General features: G+C 35.1%; 1 protein-coding gene across 2 annotated transcripts in view; it reads left to right on the top strand.

Annotated features, from left to right (window-relative positions):
• Positions 1-24314, top strand: part of LOC148944032 (chondroitin sulfate proteoglycan 4-like) — a 530325-nt gene that overhangs the window by 287656 nt on the left and 218355 nt on the right. For both annotated transcript variants that reach the window (XM_089099784.1, XM_089099785.1), the window contains exon 7: positions 23696-23992. In XM_089099784.1, the coding sequence (XP_088955910.1) occupies positions 23696-23992 (297 nt within the window). The remainder of the gene's footprint in view (positions 1-23695; positions 23993-24314) is intronic.

Here is a 24314-nt window from a genome sequence, read left to right as displayed (position 1 = left end):
CTTTAAATTGGTAATTGGTTCCAGATACCAATAAAAGATACATCTGGACATGTCTTCATTTGTTCCAGAATGGTCTCTGTTAGTGAACTCTGGGATTTTATTAAGGAAACATTGAAACACTTTTTGTATGTAATTTTTAATAGCTTGACTAGTATGCATGTATTTCACAAGTTTTACCTGACATAGGGTTACCATAGAGATCTTATGGTAGAAGCTCCACCGTGCCGGGTAAAGAAAGTAAGGCCTCGAAACCCGTTAAGGCAGGTGGTATTTATTCTGATGAGCCCTAAATGGAAGGTTCTACTTGGAAATATTTTTCTAGATTTAAGGTGCTTTTGCTTGTAAATTTACAACGACTTACATTAATTGATGACGACTTTGCATGGACTTGGACATTTATATTTGGTTGACGGTTCGGGTATACTGTTTGGTCCTAGATAGTTGGATAGATGGGTAAGGTAAAAGCCTCGTTCAAGTGCACATTTGTCTCAATTGCTGGATTAGGAAGACAGTTTTTTTTTTTTTTTTTTTTTTTTTTTTTGCCAAGTAATTACCTCTTAAACATAATATGAATCCAGATTGGATCTAGTGCTGGTGGAAGAATCATCAAAAGTTCCTCCCCGACAGACCTTAACCCTTGTGCAGGCTTTACCCGAAATTGATGATTATTTGGCGAATGTATCACTTATTTTATAAGGGTAGCATAAGTAAATGTTCTGTTTAGGGTAGTTTTTTTTTTTTTTTTTTTTTTTTTTTTTTTTTTTTGTATGATTATTTAGAGTAACCTTATTACTTGTGGACTTTTGGTTTGGTTTTTGGAGATGTTTTGGATTTTTCTATTGTTTGGTATTTTGGCTTTATTTAGTGTTTGATTTTGTATTGAATAATATTGAAAAGAATTACATTCGAAGGGGCCTGCCGAATATTAGTAAGTGTAATTGTTGTTGTTTGCTTTTCCACTCTAACTCCATCCCACAACGATGTGTTAAAAGCTAATTCTATGAAAAAAAGTTACAAATTGTATTATAATGTCATATAAATCGCAAAACAGCAAAAAATATCTTCTTAAATGATTTTAAGAATTTTCAATAGCAGTACGTGGGGGACACAAATAACACTATATATAAGAGATTTTCAATACATAAAACAAAAATTACCAAGGAAAAAAGGAATAATTATATTGTTCAACGTTGTAATAATGGTACTTGCTCAGTATCTAATCTAACTATTACAATTTTAGAAAATCTGGACCTAGAAAACTTTACTAAAGAGGAAAAAAATAATAAATTACGCAGACAAGAAGATTATTGGATCCATGCTCTTGGTATCGCGTATCCTTTTGGGCTAAATGATCGAGTTAAACTTGGAGACATTTCTAATGTAGTTGCTAACTGTATTAATGGGTTAACTGAGCACCCTTCTTTTAATTGCCCCACTAAACGTAAAAACCGATCAAAAGGACAGAGGAAAAATAATAAAAAGAATTATTTAGATTTAAATGAATTTTTAATCGATTTAGGTCACATATTTAAGACTAATGGAATGACTAGTTTAAAAAAATCTTTAAATAAGTTATCAAGGAATAATTTAATAAAAGTATTCTGGATTGCAAAAAATAGTACAACATGTAACTCGAAAAATAAATTAATTTATGATGCAGTTTGCATTTTAGCTAAATCAAAATTTATTTCAAAATATAATTAATCTGATAAAATTGTAAATAAGGATAATAGATTATATTTGTCTATTAATTTGGGTTCTAAACAAATAGAAGATATTAATTTGCCAAGAATCTTAAACCAGCGGAGAGTAAGGAATGCCCTTACATGTAATTTGGTGTATAATGGTAGTCCAATTTTAACATATAAATTTGCAAAAACGATTGGTCAAATGATTTTTAACTATAATTCAATACTTAAAAAACTGGACAGGGAGAATAATTGGAAACCGGTTTGTAATTGTGAGAAATTTTTACCGTATGTGGATCAAACTTATAAGCATATTGTAACGGGGGATTTGTCCATTATAAAGCATCGTGATCTTCAAAATATAATGAAAATGGGGGCTAAGTTCCGACTTTCTTACCGCATAAGGCCAGCAGATATTCTAAGGTGATTAAAGAATTATTTAAACTTATTTATTGATAATTGGTGCAAGAAGGAGAAAATTACTGAAGACAGATTTCAGAATTTGATAAATTTGATTTTGACTAGTGTAATAAATAGCATGTGCAGAATTAATTAAGCAGATTCTGTGAAAAATTCAATATTTTAGAATGTCAATATGAAACAAGCAATTGCTAATATACAGAATGAATTTATAACTGTACCAGTTGATAAAGCTAGCAATAATTTTGCCATAATTTGTCAGAAATTCTATTGTGATATTTTATCAAAAGAGTTACAAACAACAAATACATACTAAAAGGCTCAAATGGAGGATAATAGTTTAATTGAAAATATAAAAGAAAGAATTTTGAAAAAATTCAATATTAAAATAAATGATAATGATAAACAGTTTGCTTTCTTATATTGGAAGATAAAATTTCATAAGAATCCACCAAAACCACGTTTTATTGCTGGGGCAGCAAGGTGTCCAACCAGAATTGCGGCTACTGATATATCTTTAATCTTAGTAGAAATTAGAAATAAATTTAAGGCATATTGCTCCGGAATGAAAATAGTTTCTAACTTTAACCCATATTGGAGTGTTAATAACTCGTTACAAGGGATAGATTCTTTGGCGAATGTTTCAGCTAAAAGAGTCGAGTCATTTGATTTTACTACTCTGTATAAAAATTTGTCACTAAATTTAGTATTCGAAAAATTCAAAATGGTGATAAAGAAATCTTTTCTTTTGTCTAATATAAGATTTTTGAAAATTGATACTTTTAATAAAAAAGCCCAATTGACGAATTTCTTTAGAAGTACTATTAATTCAAGATGTTATAGCTTGGATATGGTATGCGATTTATTGGAATTTGTTCTATTTAATACATTTATAAGATTTAATGGGAATTTATATAAACAAACTGTAGGTATTCCTATGGGTGGGAATGTGAGTCCATTCATAGCAGACCTGTTTTAAGTCAATTAGAATACGAATATATGATAAATAAAAATAGCCCAAGCAATGTAAAATATAACCTTTCAAATAATAAAAGATATCTGGACGATCTCTTAGTAATAAATTGTGCAGAGTTCATGGAGATTTCAAAAAATATTTATCCACAAGAGTTAATTCTAGAGCCTAGCTATGGGATGGGACACTCCGACCATTTCTTAGATTCAAATATTAATATTTCAAATAATAATAAATCAGTTTTTAAATTATATAATAAAACGGGATGATTTTAATTTTGAAGTAATTAATTTTCCATTCCTTGAAAGACATTCAAATATTACTTATTCGGCTTATTATTCCCAATTATTTAGGTATGCAAAAATATGCAGTAATTACACAGATTTTAAAAATATATATAAAAGGCTGAGCGAAAAACTTAACTTAAGAGGTTTTTCTGCAAAAAAAATTAGTTGGCAATTCAAAAAATTTAGTTTTATGTATCATGAACTTTTAAGTAAATATACAAAAAATTATAAAGAAATACTGAATGATATTTTAATATAATTTCTCTTGTGCTTTGCTTTTTTGGAAGTTTGAGTTTGTATTGGTTTTCAAACAAGCTTGAGGATCTTTAAATTGGTAATTGGTTCCAGATACCAATAAAAGATACATCTGGACATGTCTTCATTTGTTCCAGAATGGTCTCTGTCAGTGACCTCTGGGATTTTATTAAGGAAACATTGAAACATCTTTTTGTATGTAATTTTTAATAGCTTGACTAGTATGCATGTATTTCACAAGTTTTACCTGACATAGGGTTACCATATAGATCTTATGGTAGAGGCTCCACCGTGCCGGGTAAAGGAAGTAAAGCCTCGAAACCCGTTAAGGCAGGTGGTATTTCTTCTGACGAGCCCTAAATGGAAGGTTCTACTTGGAAATATTTTGCTAGATTTAAGGTGCTTTTGCTTGTAAATTTACAACGACTTACATTTATTGATGACGAACTTTGCATGGACTTGGACATTTCTATTTGGTTGACGGTTCGGGTATACTGTTTGGTCCTAGGTTGTTGGATAGATGGGCAAGGTAAAAGCCTCGTTCAAGTGCACATTTGTCTCAATTGCTGGATTAGGACGACAGTTTTTTTTTTTTTTTTTTTTTTTTTTTTTTTTTTTTGCCAAGTAATTACCTCTTAAACATAATATATATATATTTGAACTTTTAAGTAAATATACAAAAAACTGTAAAGAAATACTGAATGATATTTTAATATAATTTCTCTTTCGCTTTTCTTTTTTGGAATTTTGAATTTGTAGACTGTTTTTAAACAAGCTTAAGGATCTTTAAATCTGTAATTGGTTCCGGATACCAATAAGAGACACATCTGGACCAGTCTTCATTTGTTCCAGAATGGTCTCTGCTCAGTGACCTTTGGGATTTTATTAAGGAAACAATGAAACACTTTTTGTATGTAATTTTAAGTAGCTTGCCTAGTATATATATATATATATATATATATATATATATATATATATATATATATATATATATATATATATATATATATATATATATATATATATATATATATATATATATATATATATATATATATATATATATATATATATATATATATATATATATATATATATATATATATATATATATATATATATATATATATATATATATATATATATATATATATATATATATATATATATATATATATATATATATATATATATATATATATATATATATATATATATATATATATATATATATATATATATATATATATATATATATGTATATATATATATGTATATATCTATATGCCTGTATATCTGAGCGGGTGTTGGCTTATTTCTGTGTCTGCCTTTGTTTGTTTGTGTGTCTGACTCTGTGTGTTTGTATATGTTTTTGTCTCCCTCTCTCTGCATCTGTTGGTCTGAGCAACTGTTCGCTTCTCTCTTTCTCTCTCTCTCTCTCTCTCTCTCTCTCTCTCTCTCTGTCTCTCTCTCTCTCTCTCTCTCTGTCTCTCTCTCTGTCTTTGTCTCTATGTCTCTCTCTCTCTCTCTCTCTCTCTCTCTCTCTCTCTATCTCTCTCTCTCTCTCTCTGTCTCTCTGTCTCTGCCTCTGTCTCTCTCTGTCTCTCTCTCTCTCTCTCTCTCTCTCTCTCTCTCTCTCTCTCTCTCTCTCTCTCTCTCTCTCTCTCTCTCTCTCTCTCTCTCTCTCTCTCTCTCTCTCTCTCTCTCTGTTCATGTGTGCCCGAGTGGATGTTTGCTTGTTTGTGTGTATTTGTGTCTCTAACTCTGTGTGTTTGTATATGTTTTTGTCTCCATCTCTCTGTCCCTGTGTGTCTGAGCGACTGGTTGTTTCTCCATCTCTCTCTTTACCTGTGTGTCTGAGTGGGTGTTTGCTTGTCACTGTGTATGTCTCTGTGTTTTTGTTGGTGATTTTTCTCCCTCTCTCTTCTAAAAAGTGTCATCCTAAAAATCTTGGGCAGGAAAAATGCAGTGCTGCTAAACGAGAGGGTGTTAGACTAAGGACATTAAATGGAATATGGTCAAGGAATTTCATCGATACCAAAGAACTCGAAAAAGCTGGATTATTTTTGTTGTTCACAGTGACCAGGTTCAGTTTGCATTTTGTGCAGGCGTGGTTGGAAACTGGGAAGAGGGCCAGTTGCCAATAGATGAACATAGATGAAACATGTCCTTTTTTTTCATGGAATTGATGTGGGAAACATTCCAGTGAAACCTCCTGCTTTAACTGGAGGCTATATTTGTGAGCGACACATAAGATCAAGAAGCTATAGTCCAAGCTAAATTAATTTGCCTCGGCAATCACCAAGGTATACACTCGACTTTTACTGTCAGAAGAAGAAGGTAGTGTTCTTAAACAAGAGGATGTTAGACTAAGGACGTTTAATTGAAAGGTGGTCAAAGGATTTCATTGATACCAGAGAACTTGAAAAGCTGGATTCTTTTTTGTTGGCCACAGTGCCCGGGGTCAGTTTTTTATTTTTGTAGGTGTGGTTGGAAACTGGGAAGAGGTGGATGTGCTTATTGATGTACATATGAAACACTTCAAAACATGTCTTTTTGTTCACGGAGTTGATGGAAAGCACTCCAATGAAACCTTCTGCTTTAACTAGTGGTCATGACATTTGTGAGTGATACGTGTGACTGCATTCATGTGTAAAAAATTATATTAAAAAAATATATGTCCCCCCCCCAAAAAAAAAATTCTGTCGTATAGAATTTAAAGCCCATAAAATTCTAAGCCCCCAAAATTTCAAGTTCCTTAAACAATTCTATGTCCCACCAAAATTCTAAGTCCGAAGAAATTCTAAGTTCCCCCAAAACAAAATAATTGGGAGGGGGACAAAAATTTGGGGTAGCTACATTAGGGGCCTTGAATGGGGACATGGAGGCCGTGTAGGGGAACATGGGGACCAGAATTCATGCGCAAGCCCGACATTACAAAAAGGATACCTGGCCGGTTAGAGTCATTATTACTTTTTGGGGACTGAAACAAGTGTCAATGACCATTTAAATAATATGTTTGTCTGCAAGCATTTTAAATCACTGTGGTATGCATATTCTAGGAATGATGCCAAAAAGGTGCCTGGAAACAAATAACTGATAGCATTTACCATATATCCAAATCAAATTAAGAGATCAATTGCGCAATTTACTTGACACGATATAGTGACGCTTAACACCAGTTGGCTAGCGCCCAGAAGGAATACGTTGATTGCCTATAGTGTATTTCTAAGAAAATGATATAATCAAGGACTTGTTGGCTCAGTCGAGTACCGTCTCGTTCTTTCGCCATAGGAAATCATGGGTCTCACGTTCGTTTCCTACACCAGACATAAATTCCATAAAATCAATGGAAAAAACTGCTTAGAAGCTAAAAAAATGTGTCGTTGGAAAAAAAACATGTCGTCATCCACAACTGTAGTTAACAATAACGCAGTCTATGACATTGGTTAAATATTTGGCATTCAAATGTATCCATCACCGGAAACTGACATAAGGTAATAGTACGGGCTACTGTTGAATTTAATGTATTGTTTCACCAAGAAAATAAACTTGGAATGTGTCCAGGAATATCGTTATCTCCAAAGACTAGATTTGAGAGCTGTCACATGACGTGTTGTATCGTTTTACCGACAATATGAAAGATTACGCAATACCAGTTAACGCATCATTCTTCAGATTTTCGGAATTGTACCAAGAAATTCTCAGAAATGGGGATAGGGCCCCATCCGGATCCAAAGGGCCTATACAACTGTTCTGATGGCCTCTCCAACTGAGTTGCTATAAAGACAAACTATTAAAAATTAAGCTTCACGGATTCAGGCTCTTAAATTATTTAAAACTTCATTACTCTGTTAATATGTCATCTAAATCTCTCCCAAGCTTCGTTACTTTTATTTTCAAGAACACTTTATTGTGACTTTCTTGCATTTTCAAGGTTGGTAAAGAAAAGACCCAAGATACCTAAACTAAAACTCTTCTTTTTTTTAAAGACACTTTTCTTAAAAACATTTAAAGACCATTACAAACGAGTGAAATTAACTATTTTGAAGTCACTCTGAAAAAACTATGCCAGCTTAGCGTGTCCCGGAGACAAACTGTCTTGGCCTTACTTTAAGTATGCTAGCAAGTAATTTTCTGATTTCTTAGGTTATCCCTGGCCTAGTTAGCTTGTCCAAGATAGAAAATATGAATGATTTCAAAATTAGAAAAAAACTTGCCAAAGGGTCCCAAACAAGAAAAGTAGATACAAAATGGAATTTATCTATTTGACATAAATTCATCAGTTGACTGTTGCAGTCCTTTGTTTTAGACTGAATTTGGAGGAATGTTGCGATTGATAAATTGAACTATATGTCAGGTTTACTTTGGCTGAGCAGCGTTTGTTTAACCTGGCTATGATATTTTTCTAGTTAGATCATTCAAAACATATACTTTCTTTGCATCAAAAACATTGAGTGGCAACGCCTTGATTTTTCAGTTTGTGTGCTTATGAATTAAATGTTAGATAGCAATTAAAATTTTGGACGAAGTTAAATATCCAAATCTTTAAGACCCATATAGCATTAGGTATTTTTTTGGACTTTACTGAAAACAAAATACATTTTAAATCTTTCATTTATTTTTGTCTTCAATAAATAAAAAAATTAATGAGACTCTAAGGAATAAATATCAGTATATGTATATTAAACTAACAATCCACAATCAATTGTTTATTTTTCAGTAAAGTGAATATTATGTTCTGGTCATGAGAAGGCATAGGGGTTGTCAGCTCGGCTCATGGTTATTTTTGCTGTTTTTAATTTTACTCGGTCATTTATTGTAATTTATGTTCGTCTTCGGTTTCATTTATTTATTTATAGTGATCTACCGTTATTGATGACATTGGAGTAACACAGGGATCAGTATTAGGACTATTACTATTTTGATTTACATAAATGACCTTCCGAGGTGTTTACCCCAAAATAGTAGCTTAGCAGTAATTTTGCGGATGATACGGCGGTGACAGTAAAAGCTAAAACCCCATCTTTGATGGTTAAAAATGATGATAGCAATGAAATTTTTGAATAAATGGTTTGCCTGTAACTACCTAACTGCGAATTTTTCTAAAACTGAATTCATGATTTTTTGGTGGTCACAGCGGACAGAAAATAAAATTACCATAGAAGAGTTAGTTGTAAATCAAAGTAGGATAAAAAGACTAAATTCATTATTCTCGATGAGCTTTTATCCTTCCGTAAGTATTCTATTGTAATTTGCCCCTAACTTAGGTTGTCTTCATTGATTGAAACATGTGTTTCCTTTTTCTATCCTTAATATCTAAATTATTGCCCTGTAATCGATCACAACACATTTAGGGTCCATCTGCAACCTCTTCAGATAATTCAAAATAACGTTAATAGAATTCTTGGGACTTCTGTTCATCGGCCATTGAGGCTTCAAAATCTCTCGGAAACCCAAACTTTATATGTTTTTCTCAATATAATTAGTCTTAAACAACTGAAAGACCTGCATACAGAAATGTGGTATTATGATATTCAATCTCCAACAAATAATTTCCATGATTTGGTTATAATTGAAACTCCCATTTCCCTGCCCACCAAGTCCTCTCCAAGAAGTATCGCCTTCCTCCAGTTACATCAGAAAGAGCTAGATTCTCAATCAGATACCAGATTCCTCATATTGTAAATAAACTTAATTTAGTAGAATTGTTCCCAAGTTTCAAGAGCCGATTTTCTTTGAAAAAATATATTTCAAAATTGGTTCTTTGTCTGAATGTTGGGATTGGTGAATAATAGATAGTAGTATGAATTGTGTTGTGGTGTTCTCACGCTGGGGTGGCCTCCTCTGTTATCTTCTACCTTGTATTTTTTTTTTTTTTATTGATATGTTGTATTTGTTATTCTGGCATTTTCTTAAACTTGTTTATGGCCCACAAATCGAGCCCTGCTCTCCGTCGACCAGTTTAGAAATTTGTTTGTCATGTATTTTTGTCAATAAAAGATTTTGTCCTGTCTTGTCTTGTCTACCCTGTATGGTAGTCATATGCTTGGAAATTTTTTAAATTTATTTTTGCTCATTTTTGGTTTAATGGGGTCCTTTAATTTTTCTTTGAAAAACTTGTTTTGTGGAAGAAGTCTTTTAAATTAATTCATAGAAAGAACCTGAGAGCTGAAAGAGGTGGTAACCATGAGGTCTAACTAAAGTTGTTGTTAGAAATGCTTCCTTACTTTGCTGCTTCCGGTCAAAATCTTCTGACGAAGTCGACTTGGCTGTTCTTGCAGTGAAGTTTTCCGTTGAATAAAGATAAGCCAGAGCAGTAAATAATGTTACAGGGGTACCTGTTCATGCGAAGAACTGACAACTACTTGGGGGCACTTTCTCCTCATTTGGTGATCGAACAGACGTTAAAGAGAAGTATTAAAACGAGCGGTGGTCTGACGAGAGGAAGAAGCACGACTGAATTACAGCGGATAAGACTATGCCTACTTTGGTTTTCGTTAAGAAAAGCATGCAGAACCTATTTTACATTGCGTAGTTAACTACGGAAATCATGCGGAAGCGATATCTTCGAGGAAAGCTAGTGATCTGGAGGGCATTGAAAATACACTTCAATACATACAGCCCCTAGAATCCTTGAGACAGGATTCAAAGCTTTTGGACATGGTTACTGGTGTCCACGCTTCATCATCTGTTAACGCAGATGAATCCAAATCTATGGGAGAAATGATTCTGAAGTATATGGAAGCAAAAGAGATTGACAAATATGTTTTCAGGAGATAAGAGAAAGATATAACTATTGCTGTTAAGTCATCCATGGTGATAGATAGTGAGACAGAAATGGTTGATCTATTTTTCTAGCTCTATTCATCCAGCTCTATTCTTCCAGCGTCTGGGCACAGCGGCTAGCACCAGTAGTTCTGACTTGAATGAAGTTGTGTAGTTCAAGCTCTGCACCTTTCCACCGTCGCTCTTTTGTTCCATCAAGGAAATGACCTCACGAAAAATCTTCTCTAACAAATGAACTGATAAAAAATGAGCGACTGGATGGTCTATTGACAATGCCAACCTCCAAGAGAGTTTTTTTTACCATGTTTGTCTGGTCCACAAAATCCCGTGAACTTCCGGGGTCCACATGCTCTGAGGTGACAGGATCTTACGCAGATTAAGTCATAAGCCATTTTGGCCAAGCAGTGGGAGATTTTGACTCTGACACTGTTATACCAATAATGAAAAATGGCAAAAGGCTGAAGAGAACCAGGGGTTTGTCGTTTCCTACGATTGAATTCTCTCCTAACATGCAAAACGTCAAAATTAAGGAGGAATTTCCTAGAAATCCCAAAAATAAACAACTCTTGATTGACCTACTTACTTAGAGGCTGAGGAACTTAAGATGTAAATTTCTACATGCTTAGGATGATGCCGATGTCTTAGATACGCAAAACTACTGTCAGTTGCGCTGAAACTTTGTCGACCACTTTGATTAGGAATTATACTGACTTCTGATGTATAATACCAAGCTTGATGCATGTGAAATCTTTATGCAGACAGATGAAAATAACCGACGAGTGTACAACATAAAAAGGATCAAGAACAAACTAGGAACCGAAGCAGCAGAAAATCTAATCGTTTGCCATGCAATTGTTGGATGCTATATAGCATCTAGACTTCACGACACAGGGAAACCAGCAGTGGTTTTCTTGCGACTTAAAGATGATATTTTTAAGGATACCTACAAGATCTTCAATACATCAGGATCAAACCACCTTGAGATTGACGAAGCTGGAAAGAAAGCTTTGCTCCGTATATGCGAAAGGTAAAGCAATGAGAAGACCCTGAAGGATGTCCGGATGCGAGCATTTACTATGCGGGTTGCAAGTGCAAATGATTTTCTTTTAGGCAGAGTGGCTTCGATGGACTTTGGCTGTCAAAAAGTACCACTTTTACAGGTGCTATTTGCAAAAAATGAAGAAGGAAGACACGTCCAATTCGCTACTGCCCGAAAAGTGGGTTTGGCACATTTCTTCGTCACGAGATATGTATCTTCCCATTATGACAGATGATTAACCTGCACTAGAGAACCTGCTGAAGATGGTTTGGTGCCAGTGCACCAGCGGGTGGGAATCTCTCATATTCAGCTGACGTTAGAACGGTTTGCCCTGCAGCTTTGCCAGCTGGAAGTGTAAAGGAGCGTTATGTGCTACCGCTGCAGCAAGACAGGATGACGACGATAACGATGACGAGCAGGGAGAAGAATTTGCTTAGGTTTTACTTTAAATTCAAAACATTTTTTGATTAATTTACAAGCGTTCTAAGCGTTTCTTTTTTATAGCTGATTGATCTGAAATTATGATCTCAATTTTAGAAGTGGTGTTCAAGATGTTATAAATACCCCCCCCCCCCTCATATTCAATTACCCTTTGAGGTGAAAATCAGGTAAATAATAAAAAAAACTGCTTTTTCATCTAAAATTTGAGAATAGAGTAGTTTGTTTGATATAAAATGGTCTTTTAGCAGCAGGAATCCATCAAACAATGATCTGGGTACTTTATCCAGCTCCCTCGTTTCGTGGAGGTAAAAATTGATCCTGGGTATGAAAAACTGGATTTATGACGTTGGATCCGGATTTTTCATGCTTGATTTGAGAGAAAACGACCACTTAAACCAAAAATATCTTTAGATGGAACTTCCGATTTCCCTCTTCATTTTCCACCATCAAGGGGTTTCGGAGAGATGGGCAAGGGGGATTCGGGGGGATTTTTTGTGTGATTAAGCTCTTTTGTCTAAACTATTTCTGTGTAAAAATATTCTGTGACAATTTCCCAGAGGTCAAACCCTATTTTTACAGTTCCTTATCTCGGACTGTTTGATTTCTTACTACGAACGGTCTGAAAAGCGCTTTATTAGCTCGGTATTTGCTGTTGTCTCCAAATGGCTCTACCTTTATCTTTCAATATTGAGACTGTACTTCCAATCTAAAGAGAGTGACAAAAAAATAAAAACGGAGATCTCGTTTGATTCCAAAAAAAGAAATACAAACTGTGCCATCTAGCGGTACTTAGTAAGACAGTAAAGCTAATTGTGAAATCCAAACAAATGTATTAATCATGCACAATTCTTCTTAGGCTAGTATCTTTTTTACTTTTTTTTTACATTGAGCGCTGAATTGAAGGACCCCTTTTGCAATAGGACAAAACAGACGTATATGTACACATAAGGTTGGAGCTGAATAAGCTTAGTCAGTTGTAACAAATTGTTGAATCCAGTTTTCATTCAGTTGTAATAAATTGAAATAAAGTTTGGATAGAATTATTGATATTTTTCTAGTTAGGTCATTCAAAACATATACTTACTTTGAATCAAGACCATTGAGTTGCAGCACCCTGTTTTTTCAGTTCATCTGCTTAAGAATTAAAATGTTAGATAGTAATTAAAATTTAGGACGAAGTTAAATACCCAAATCTTAAAAGCCCATATAGCAATAGGTATTTTTTTGGACTTTACTGAAAACAAAATTCATTTTAAATCTATCATTTATTTTGACTTTAATAAATAAAAAATTAATGAAACTCTAAGGAATAAATATCAGTATATGTATATTAAATTAAAAATCCACGGTCAATTGTTTTTTTATTTAAAGTAAATATTATGTTCTGGTCATGAGAAGACATAGGGGTTGTCAGCCCTACTCATGTTAATTTTTGCTTCTTTTAAGTTTGACTCGGTCATTTATTGTAATTCATCGTCGTCTTGGGTTTCATTTATTTATTTATAGTGATCTACCCTGTATGGTAGTTTTATGCTTGGAAGATTGTTTAAATTTATTTCTGCTCATTTTTGGTTTAATGGGGCTCTTTACTTTTTTTTGAAAAACTTGTTTTGTGGAAGAAGTCTTTTAAATTAATCCCTAGAAAAAACCTGAGAGCAGAACGAAGTGGTGACCTTGAGCTCTAATTAAAGTCGTTGTTAGAAATGCTTCCTTACTTTGCTGCTTCCTGCCAAAATCTTCACAGGAAGTCTACTTGGCTGTTCGTGCAGTCAATTTTTGCAGTTGAGCAAAGTCAACCAAGAGCAGCACAGAACGTTATAGGGGCACCTGTTCACCCGAAGAACTGACAATTACTGGGTGGCACTTTCTCCTCATTTTGTGATCGAATAGACGTTAAAGAGAAGTATGAAAACAAGTGGTGGTCTAACGAGAGGAAGAGGCATGACTGAATTGCACCGGAAAATTTTGAAATCTGCAATGCCTACCTCGGTTCTCGTTAACAAAAGCATGCATAGCCTGACTTGCATTGCGTAGTACCTATCGGAAATCATACAGAAGTGATATCTCCGATGAGAACTAGTGATCTGGAGGACATAGAATATGCACTTCGATAAATACAGCCCCTGGAAGCCTTGAAACAGGCTTCACAGCTTTTGGACGTGGTTACTGGTGTCCACGCTTCTTCATCTGTAAACGCAGATGAATCCAAATCTATGGGAGAAATGATTCTAAAGTACGAGTATATGGACGCAAAAGAGATTGACAAACATGTTTTCAGGAGAAAGGAAAAAGATATAACTATTGTTGGAAAGTCATACCTAGTGATAGATAGCGAGACAGAAATGATTGACCCCGCTTTAGTCTTCTAACGTCTAGCCGCAGCGGCTAGCACCGGTACTTCCAAATTGAATGAGGTTATGTAGTTCCAGCTATATACATTTCCACCATCGCTCTTTTGCTCGATCAAGGCAACGAGGACAGCCGAACAAGCTTCTCTAACAAAGGAACTGATGAAAAATGAGGGACTCGATGGTCCAGTGACATTGCTAGCCTCCGAAAGAATTTTTGGACCTTGGTTGTCTGGTACACGGAATGCTGTGCACTGCTAGGATCCACATACTCTGAAATGACAGGATCTTACGTAGATTAAGTCACAAGACATTTTGGCCAGGCAGTGGGAGATTTTGACTCTTAAACTGTTACACCAACGATGAAAAATGCCACACAGATGAAGAAAACCAAAGGTTTGTCTTTTCCTACTATTGGATTCTCTCCTAACATGGAAATTGTCAAAATTAAGGAGGAATTTCTGAGAAATTATAAAAATAAACAACACTTGATTGACCTACTTACTGAGAGACTGGGGAGCTAAGGATGTAAAGTTCTACATGCTTTTAGATGATGCCGATGTCTTAGTTGCACAAACTGCAGTCAGTTGCGCTAAAACTTTGTCGACCACTTTGATTGGGAATGACACTGACCTATTAGTCCTTCTGCTGTACAATACCAAGCTTGATGCATGTGATATCTTTATGCAGACAGACGAACATAACCGATGAGTAAACAACATAAAAAGGATCAAGAACAAACTAGGAACCGATGCAGCAGATAATCTAATCCTTTCCCCCGCAATGCTTGGCTGCGATACAGCATCTAGACTTCACGGCGCAGGGAAACCAGCAATAGTTTCCTTGTGACTTAAGGATGGTATTTCTAAGGATACCTACAAGATCTTCATCATATCAGGATCAAACCACCAGGAGATCGACGAAGCTGGAGACAAAGCTCTGCTCCACATACACAAAGGGAAAAGCAATGAAAAGACCCTGAAGGATGTCCGGATGCAATGCAGCTGCAGTTGGAACGGTTTGCCGTGCAGCTTTGCCTGCGGGGAGTGTAGAGGGGCGTTATGTGCTATTGCTGCAGCAAAACAGGACTAGGAAGATAACGAAGACGAGCAGGGAGAAGAATTTGCTGAAGATTGTACTTTAAAGTCAAAACATTCTAGGTGTTCCTTTTTCATAGTCCGGGCACCAGGTGTTAAAAATGTTAAATATACCACGACGGAATAGGGCAGGTACGAGAATTAGCCTACATTTCGCCCTAAATCGACCATGCTGATTCGAAAAATACCAGCGGCACTTGCTTGTGAGGGGTGAAACACTCCGAAACTTGGCATTTTGTTATATTTTGGTGTTTCATGCAAGAAAATGCATCTTCCACAAGGTTTGAGGTGCAGTTTTCCGCTCAAATACGACATAGAAATGTATAGAAGCCATAAAATGTCTTCATAACAAACTAACACGATTAGTGAGAAAAAATGGCAGCAATGACGCAGGTACAGAAACTAAATTAAGTCAGAATTTACACTATTCATTTAATACTCGCATTCTAAAATTCCTTACGGTTTTTTTCCTAGTATCCCTCCATTTCAAGTCACGCACAATTATTCCTCATCTGAATCTGCCTCAGCTTTGCAGCACTTCCCACAAAAAGAGCACAAAATATCACAACCTCTATCTGAACACGGACATTTTTGTCCACAAGATTTACACTTGCAATATGTCGAAGTTTTCTGAATAGTCGATGGCCAAGCAGGAAGGGTTGATTGAGGGGTGAGGCAAAAGGGCCTGCAGCATAATGGAGCACTGGTAAATGCACGTTTTCACATGTAAGGCAAAAGAATCGTCTGTTGGAGACAGGCTCTTCAGCGTTTTCCGGTGAGGGAACAAGTGAACATGATTTCATTCAAACACGAAAATTCCTCTTACTTTCTGTGTGAGGCAATCAAAATCTTGCAACACAGCTTCATAATATCTTCCTCAAGCTCAAGTACTCGGTCGATTTGTTCCAAAATCTGCTCAGTGAGAGCAGACATTCGAGGTTACCACGGCGCGGCTGCTCTAAGGATCGTCTTCTTTCCTTTGGAAAAAATAAAGCTCACAGTATCACAACATGTGAAACAGTGCAAAAACGCAATTTAATTCACTAGAGACGGTGGGAGTCTATTGGGAAGCTCAGTGATTGAAATGAATTTGTCTCGTAAGCGAACCAAAACAGGGCTTTGCATAGGGATGGTATGGCTCTGTTTTTCAGCTGTCTTAAAAGATTGAAGCAAAATGACCCCAATGTCTGTTTCATTTGCTTCCACAATCACATCCGTGCACCCCGTCCTGGAACAGAAACCTGTGTGAAGAGCGACACGGTTTGAAGAGCTGAACTACTCCAGTTCTATCTCCTGATAGGAACACTGGGAAAGGAAGGACTTCGTAGTCAGTACCGGTCCAAAGGTCAAACATGCATTCTATAAGCTTTGCTTTACTTTAGATATCAAGCAGGAGAGAGTCCGAGCTGTCGAAAACCATATCCGGTCGTATTGAAAAGGATTTTTCAGGCCTATTTCCATACCGTTCATGGCGACCACTACTGTCTTTCAAAGAAACAACTTCACAACCTTCAATGTCTTTAAATAATCTATCATAACGGTCTGCTATAACATGCAGCTGCGTTGTTTGTTTGGGAAGTTCCCCTATGAAATTCGTAAAAGTCCTTTTAGCAAAGTCTACTAAAATTTCATTCCTCCTAGGAAGTTGGCCTCTTATAAAGGGCATAAAATCAACAACAACTCCCACACTTGCTTCCTCTTGAAAACTCAGTACTTCAGCTGGCCACTTTTTCATGATAAGAGAGTCTTTCTGAAGTTCTAATAAAGCACACTTACTGTCAGTTCTTAAGACAGTGCTTCCACTTTGCATAACCTCAAATAGTGCCGGTGGATATGAAATAAGTTCATGACTTAATATTTTCTGCAATGTATTGGTGTGAGCGCTGGTCAGTATCAACAGCGACCATAACCCGTTTGAATACATCTGATTCCGTGTTGGCATGCACTGTACTACGTGATGACTTTTTGGGTGCTTTTTTAGAGCTTTTGCTCGTGTTTACTTTCATTTTTAAAAATGCAGCAGTATCTCCATCGATAAACGCACTGATTGCTTTTAAGCCAGAAGCTTCGACATCCAACAATTTTTTGGCGTTACCGGTTTCCGCCAGCTCTCCATTTATAATATTGAGCAAAGTGTCACTATCAGAGGAGAAAGGGTCAATCTGATTCTCTGCAACAGTCCCCAAGTTTTTAACTAATTCTTCTTCTCTTTTGTCTGACGTGCCTGTTGAATACCGGCTATCGTCGAAATCCCTTAAGCTTTGTAACCAATATTATTAGTTCCCCCTGTAGTATAGGATGCAGAGGTCCTAGTAATAGAACTAGAATATACAGAAAGAAGTTGTTTGTTTGTATCCTATTTCTACTAGACAGTGGGATATCTTATTATTAACTGAATGATTACTGCCCAATTGACTGAATATTGACTGAACACAATAAAAAATCAGTTATTTTTATCAGGGGGAACTAAACTGCACCTTTACTGAATTTAGAAGATATGTCACTGGTGGGACTCCGTACACCCCCTAGATTCTATAAATCAGGCTTTTTGGGGAGACGAAGGGATTTGGAGCCAGGCTCAGAAGGGATTTGGGATTGTGGGTGGGGTGGCTTAGACCCCAAATTCCGAGAAAGCTGAAAATTAAAACGAAATCAGGCATTTTAAATTCCGGTAACTGAAAATTCCAGAATTTTCTAAATTATGTGAAATGATTATTGTATTCAGATGGAGGATTAAATTATGAATCACATAGTCTGTTTATTTCATATCTATCTCACTATGGCCTGACTGGATGCAATCCTAGATACATTACCCAATGAGACCAAGTGATGACATACTAAAAAGGCCTTCCTCACAAATAACATCACATGCTATGCAACCTCCACTGAATTAACAAAAATCTATCGCCAGAACGTCTTTCTCCGCTTCTGTTGTCTTGATTCTATCTTGGTACTAAAAAACAGCAGCCAAAACAACATAAATCTTACTTTTTTCTTCTAAAGGACATCGGAAATGACGTTTGAAACTGGCATTTGCAGCTTTTGCTCACTAGATTGCACTTTTCGGGAAATCTGAAGTTCAAATCCAAATCTAATAGACTTCCCCGTCTTTATTTTCGGTATCGGCATTTTGTAGGCTATCTTTAGCTATACTACTACTAACAACTCCCCGCAGCCAAGCATGGCGCCCTGACTATTATATTTGATTGATCTGAAGTTTGATCTCGATTAAAGAAGTGGTTTTCAAGATGTTACACTTAGCATATTAAGTATAACATTTCATATTAAATTACCCTTTGAGGTGAAAATCAGGTAAATAGTATCAGAAAACAACAACTGATTTTTATCTCATATTTGGCATACTTTATTTGATATAAAATGGTCTTTTAGCCACAGGAATCCGTCAAATAATCCGTCAATCTGCGTACTTTATCCAGCCCCCCTCGTGGAGGTGAAAATTGATCCTGGGTAAGAAAAACTAGATTTATGACGCTGGATCCGGATTCTTCATGCTTGATATGAGAGAAAACGACCACTTAAACCAAAAAACTTAAATCTTTAGATGGAACTACCGATTTCCCTCCTCATTTTCCACCTTCAAGGGGTTTCGGAAAGTTGGGCAAGGGGAATTCGGGGGAATTTTTTTGGGTAATTAAGCTGATCTGTCGAAATATTTTCGTGTAAAAAAATTCTGTGACAATTTCCCCGAGGTCAAACCATATTTTCCTCCGCTATTTTCTACAGTTCCTTACCTCGGACTGTTTGATTCCTTACCAAGATCGGTTTGAAAAGCGCTTTATGAGCTCGGTATTTGCTGGTATCTCCAAATGGCTCTACCTTTATCTCTTCAATCTTGAGACTGTACTTCCAATCTAAAGAGAGTGAAAAACAAATAAGAAAGGAGACCTGGTTTGTTTAAAAAATTTATATATATATATATATATATATATATATATATATATATATATATATATATATATATATATATATATATATATATATATATATATATATATATATATATATATATATATATATATATATATATATATATATATATATATATATATATATATATATATATATATATATATATATATATATATATATATATATATATATATATATATATATATATATATATATAATCTGTGCAATCTAGCTGTACTTAACAAGACAGTAAAGCAAATTGTGAAATGCAAATAAAAGTATTTATCATGCACAATTCTTATTAGGCTAGTATCTTAATAAATTGAAATAAAGTTTGCTTTGAATATAAAGTAACCTTGTGATACTTCTCTATGGTGCTAGTTGTTCCATTTTCTCAGATAACCAAGTTAATGTATGCTCTGTATTCCATAGCTCTAATACCCGTGACGAGACTAAGTGTGTATACCCTGTAATATTTTTCTACAATTGGGCCGTTCTTTTACTCATCTTTGTGCTAAGATCTTACATCTTTTGACAAAGAACGCTAAAAAGAGAAATCTTAGTGCTAAAATCTTGCATCGTGTAGCGTTCTTTTGCAAACGTCATTCATCATTCTGCTCTGATAAACGCTCTAAGAACAATGATGAGTATATTATCAAAGCTCTCTCATCATTGTTCTATATCAAAGCTCTCTCGCCATTGTTCTATATGGCAGAAAGATGGCGTCATTCAATCTTTTTGCTAACATCAGTGAGCTATGAGATCTTAGAACAAAGATGAGTTAAAAGAACGGAAATCTTTGCAGAAAGATGTGAGATCTTAGATGTAAGATCTTAGTACAAAAGAACGGGCCTAATTTTATCATTAGAAAAGTCACAACTAACTATTCAACGTAAACGAAGGAATATTGCAACGCACTGGCAAATACAAAAAAATGTTGTAAATAGGGAGAAGGGTGTCAACTGAAGGGTAGGGGAAGCCAATCGCCCCCTAAATTTTGGAATAAGTACATTTCTTTGGCGTTTTCGTTATTAAAACTCGAAACAAGGACTAGAAATGCCCCCGCCTAGATTTCGAAAAATAATTTTTTTGGTACATTTATTTAAAAAAAAACAAGAAAAACCTTCAACAAAAAAAAAAAGAAATCTAAAACAATCTTTATCCTTCGATGTGAAAATTTCTCTGTTTTTATTTCATTACGAGTTGTTTTCTTAAAACCCAGAATGGTTTTTTTCCCGTCAGCGAGAGGAATTGAAATTCCACCTGGCTGTTTTTACACATCAATTTAATTATGTAAACATTGGCGAATTCTCCACTTTTTCAAACTTCTTAGAAATTTGGCAGCCAAAGTTTCCTTGGTTTTTGCTCCCTTTAAGAGGTATTTGGCTTCAACTAAATTGTGATGAAAGACATATTGCCTTTTTATGATTCATTTAGTCATTTCCTTCACAATCTAGTTTTGTTTGATGATCGTCAGGGGCGAAAATGCAAAACTTTGACTTTATGGTAAGCCCTTGCAGAGTTAAAGGGCCATAACATTTTTATTGATACTTCTTTCCTCTTTCCTTTGCAATAATCACCTTGTGCTACATTTCCAGATAGCGTTAAGATATAAAAGCACAAGATAAAATATAGTGGGTTAGGGACCAAAGAAAAAGAAATGTTTTTGCTAAATAGCTCAATCGCCCGTTTCAGGATAAGGTTAAGCACAAAATAAAAACATACAATATGCAAAAGCTTAGTTTTTATGTCGTGTTTTATATCCATGACACGTTTCCCTATACGGATAACAACTAGCCTGCTTTATTTTCAGTGAATACCTTTTGAAATATTTTAATAATACACTGAAAAGAAAGAAGGGAATTAGTACTTTTATTCCAATTATAAAAACCCGTTTTGAATATGTTGTCCTTCTAGAACCGTGTCAGTTGTAAGCAGGGCCGTATCGAGAATTTATTTTTTTTTTGTGGAGGGGGGGGGGGCTAAAAAAATATTTTTTTGTTGGGGGAGGGGGTAGAAAAACTTCTAAAAACGCATAAAAATTTTGTTTATATTCATTTTTGTTACGTTATACCAGTCAAAAAATCATTTCGGGGAGGGGGTGGGGGGTCAAACCCCCTGACTCTCCCTGGATACGGCATTTGTCGTAAGCTTGTCTGATATAAAAAGTATTTTTTATGTTTCAAGTCGATGATTTCATTCTTTTTAATTTATTAAAAGAAGATAGTGAAATAGATATTATAATAGTAACACTAAATAAAACGAAATAGGAAGTAGAATATCACTTACTCCTGTTCCAACACCATCCTCAAACCCCATTTGGTACCGGTGTCAAAAACTTTCTTCAGCAGTTCTTTTCTGACTGAAAACAAAACAGCTTCTGGCATTTCGGGTCTGTTTCTCAAAATTACTGTACTTTTATTCCTAAATTCTTGACTTAGTGATATTGTCTTCGAAACTAAGCGAAACCAGTAAAATAGACAAAACAGAAAAAGTTAAAATGAAAAATTTATAAGCCATTTTAACCGTCTCCCAAAGTTATGTCTATAGTTGAGACCTATTTTTAGCAAAAACATAGGTTTATTGCGAGTATAGTTTAATACTTGACTCTGCAACCTTTCCCATTTTCTTAGAATATTGAGCTTGTCTAGTTTCATAAATACTCCCCAGAGGTGTCAGGCCATGAAAATTTTCCAGTCAAATATTCGTTTTCCTGTCTCTCACGGGAAGAAAACATACACTACGATATTTTGTTTTCTAAAGAAATGAAAAATTTCATAAGCTTTCAGTAAATTGTTAATATGTTGCTTTTCAAACATTTAATGCCTTGAGGCTGAAAATTGATGGAAATCCTTAAAAAGTAAATAGAGAATTGCATATTCAGATATGCGTTCGCTGCAAGGGGGAGGATTTACCAAAAGAAGTTTTTCTTATATCGTTTGTATAAAGATCTCAAGGAATAAAAAAAAAAAAAATTCCAGGACTAAAAATACTTCCGCATTTTTGAAATCCCATTTTAAAAGTCGGGCAGCATTTTTTATTTAATTTTTTTTTTAGGGTGAGCCTTAGAGTAGAAGTTCAAAGGATGTAACCCCATACTTTCGCCACCTGCTACTCCTTTTTTTCCTCCTTTAAGGACACTCTACTGGACAAATTATATGCATCTGTGCTTATGTTAACACCTGAAAGCAAAATCAAACCCAAAATCAAGCTTTGGGAATTTTCAATGTGCAAAATTACTACTTAGTCTTTATTGATTTTCCCGCATTCATCAAAACTGTATCAAGTATATTTAACATTCTCTTACTGTGAAGAATCATAGAAGACGTTTACTTTGGAGCAAATTGCTTTTCACTAAGCAAATCACGAAAATAACCTTGTGCTTTCGCTGTGCTTTTGCCCTAAAAAAACTTTCACTTTGGAACAGCTGTACTTTTGCTGTTCAAGACTAAAGGTAATTAGTTGTTTTAGACAGAAATCCTGTACTGACTTTTTCTGGTCAATACATCCTCTTAAGTACATTAAACAAAACAAAACTTTTTTTTAAATGGAAGCAAGAAAAATCACTAAAATTTAAAAGGAAAAGAAACTATTTCGTATATGGAGGGAGCTGCCCCTTTTCAACACCTCGCAAGTTACGCTGAAGTTTTTTAGTTCTTTAAGAAAGTTTTTTAATCCAATTTAACGATCCGTTTGTTTATGCAGTTATTTTTAAAGAATTTCGTAAAAAGTCAAACTTTAGTATAAAGAGCGAGGAGTTGAGAAGGGGTGACCCCTCTCATACGCGGAATAATTTCCTTTAATTTCAAGTTTTAATGTTGTCCCTCATCTTCAGTTGAATAAACTTTTTTCTTTTTTTTAAGTTCTCATCACATTTCTCAAATAATGTCCAGGCCTAACCAAAATATGATGTGGGCTACTGGCTCCATGAACCATTTCTCATTGATCATTGAAACTGTAAATAGATTTGTGGCGTCCTATGTTGGTAGCTCATATTCGCAATTGCAATTATATTTCAAGATTGTCGCAATGGGATGGGCACTGATTATTCCCCCCCCCCAGCATCAATAACAAAGGTGTTGACCAAAAATATTCGTGGGAATCAAGAGGCATTATAGGATTAGTTGAATGGAGCTTAAAATAAATGTCCAAAACGTTTTTCTGTGATTTAAAAGGGAGATATCACACTATCTAATTGAAGGTAAATTGGAAATTTACTCCTACCCCCTCATACACAAATACACTTTTCTGTATTTATCTGAAGGTTCAAAAAGTGTTAGATAATTTGGTATTGAGGTCTACTCTTTCAGGCATTTCCACCTCCTGACCCCCCCCCAGCACAATGACATACCACGCCTCCTTCATAATAGTTGATGCTAGGTTTCTAGGCTTGTCTAGGCTGCTCTCTAACCAATTTTTTTCTTAAAGGTTGCTGAAGGTGGCTCGACTCTCCTTACTACGGCTCAGCTCGATGTTGTTTTTGATTATCAAAAATTTGGAATTCGCGATTCAGGTGTTATATTTCATATAGTCAAGCCTGCTACAAATGGAAGGCTTGCATCAGAACTCTGGAGGAGACAAGATCAGACAACTTTTACGCTTTTAGATTTGCACAATGACAAAATCAGGTATTTCCACGATGCATCAGAAACAAAACAGGACACAATAATAATTGAACTCGAGTTAATAACGAAAAATGGATTTCTATTACCATCATACTTACAGGTATTTTTTCAAATTCACTTATTTTGCACCCATTTCTCTCGGTGGACGGTTATGTTTAACTTTAACCCCCAGAGGCTAGGGAGTGTTTTTAACCTCCCACAAAATGTGAGAAAATGGAACTTTGAACTTTTGCAAGTTTACCCAAGATTTCTTCTTTTCTAAGTTGAAACTCTCTTGAAACTGCTTGATCTCACCCTCTGAACCAAAACCTTAGCCTCAGTTTTGATATGAGTATATGAAATTGCAACTAAGAAGGCGGATTATTTATTTATTTATTTATTACCCATCAAAACAAAGGTACAAAAGACGTAAATTTATGCTT

The sequence above is a fragment of the Artemia sp. Qi Xiang Cuo genome, chromosome 14 (assembly GCF_049724085.1).
Source record: "Artemia sp. Qi Xiang Cuo chromosome 14, ASM4972408v1, whole genome shotgun sequence".
In the NCBI taxonomy this organism is placed as follows: Eukaryota; Metazoa; Arthropoda; class Branchiopoda; order Anostraca; family Artemiidae; genus Artemia; species Artemia sp. Qi Xiang Cuo.
The sequence above is the reverse complement of the archived record's forward strand: the minus strand, read 5'-3'. Positions and strand labels throughout refer to the sequence as shown.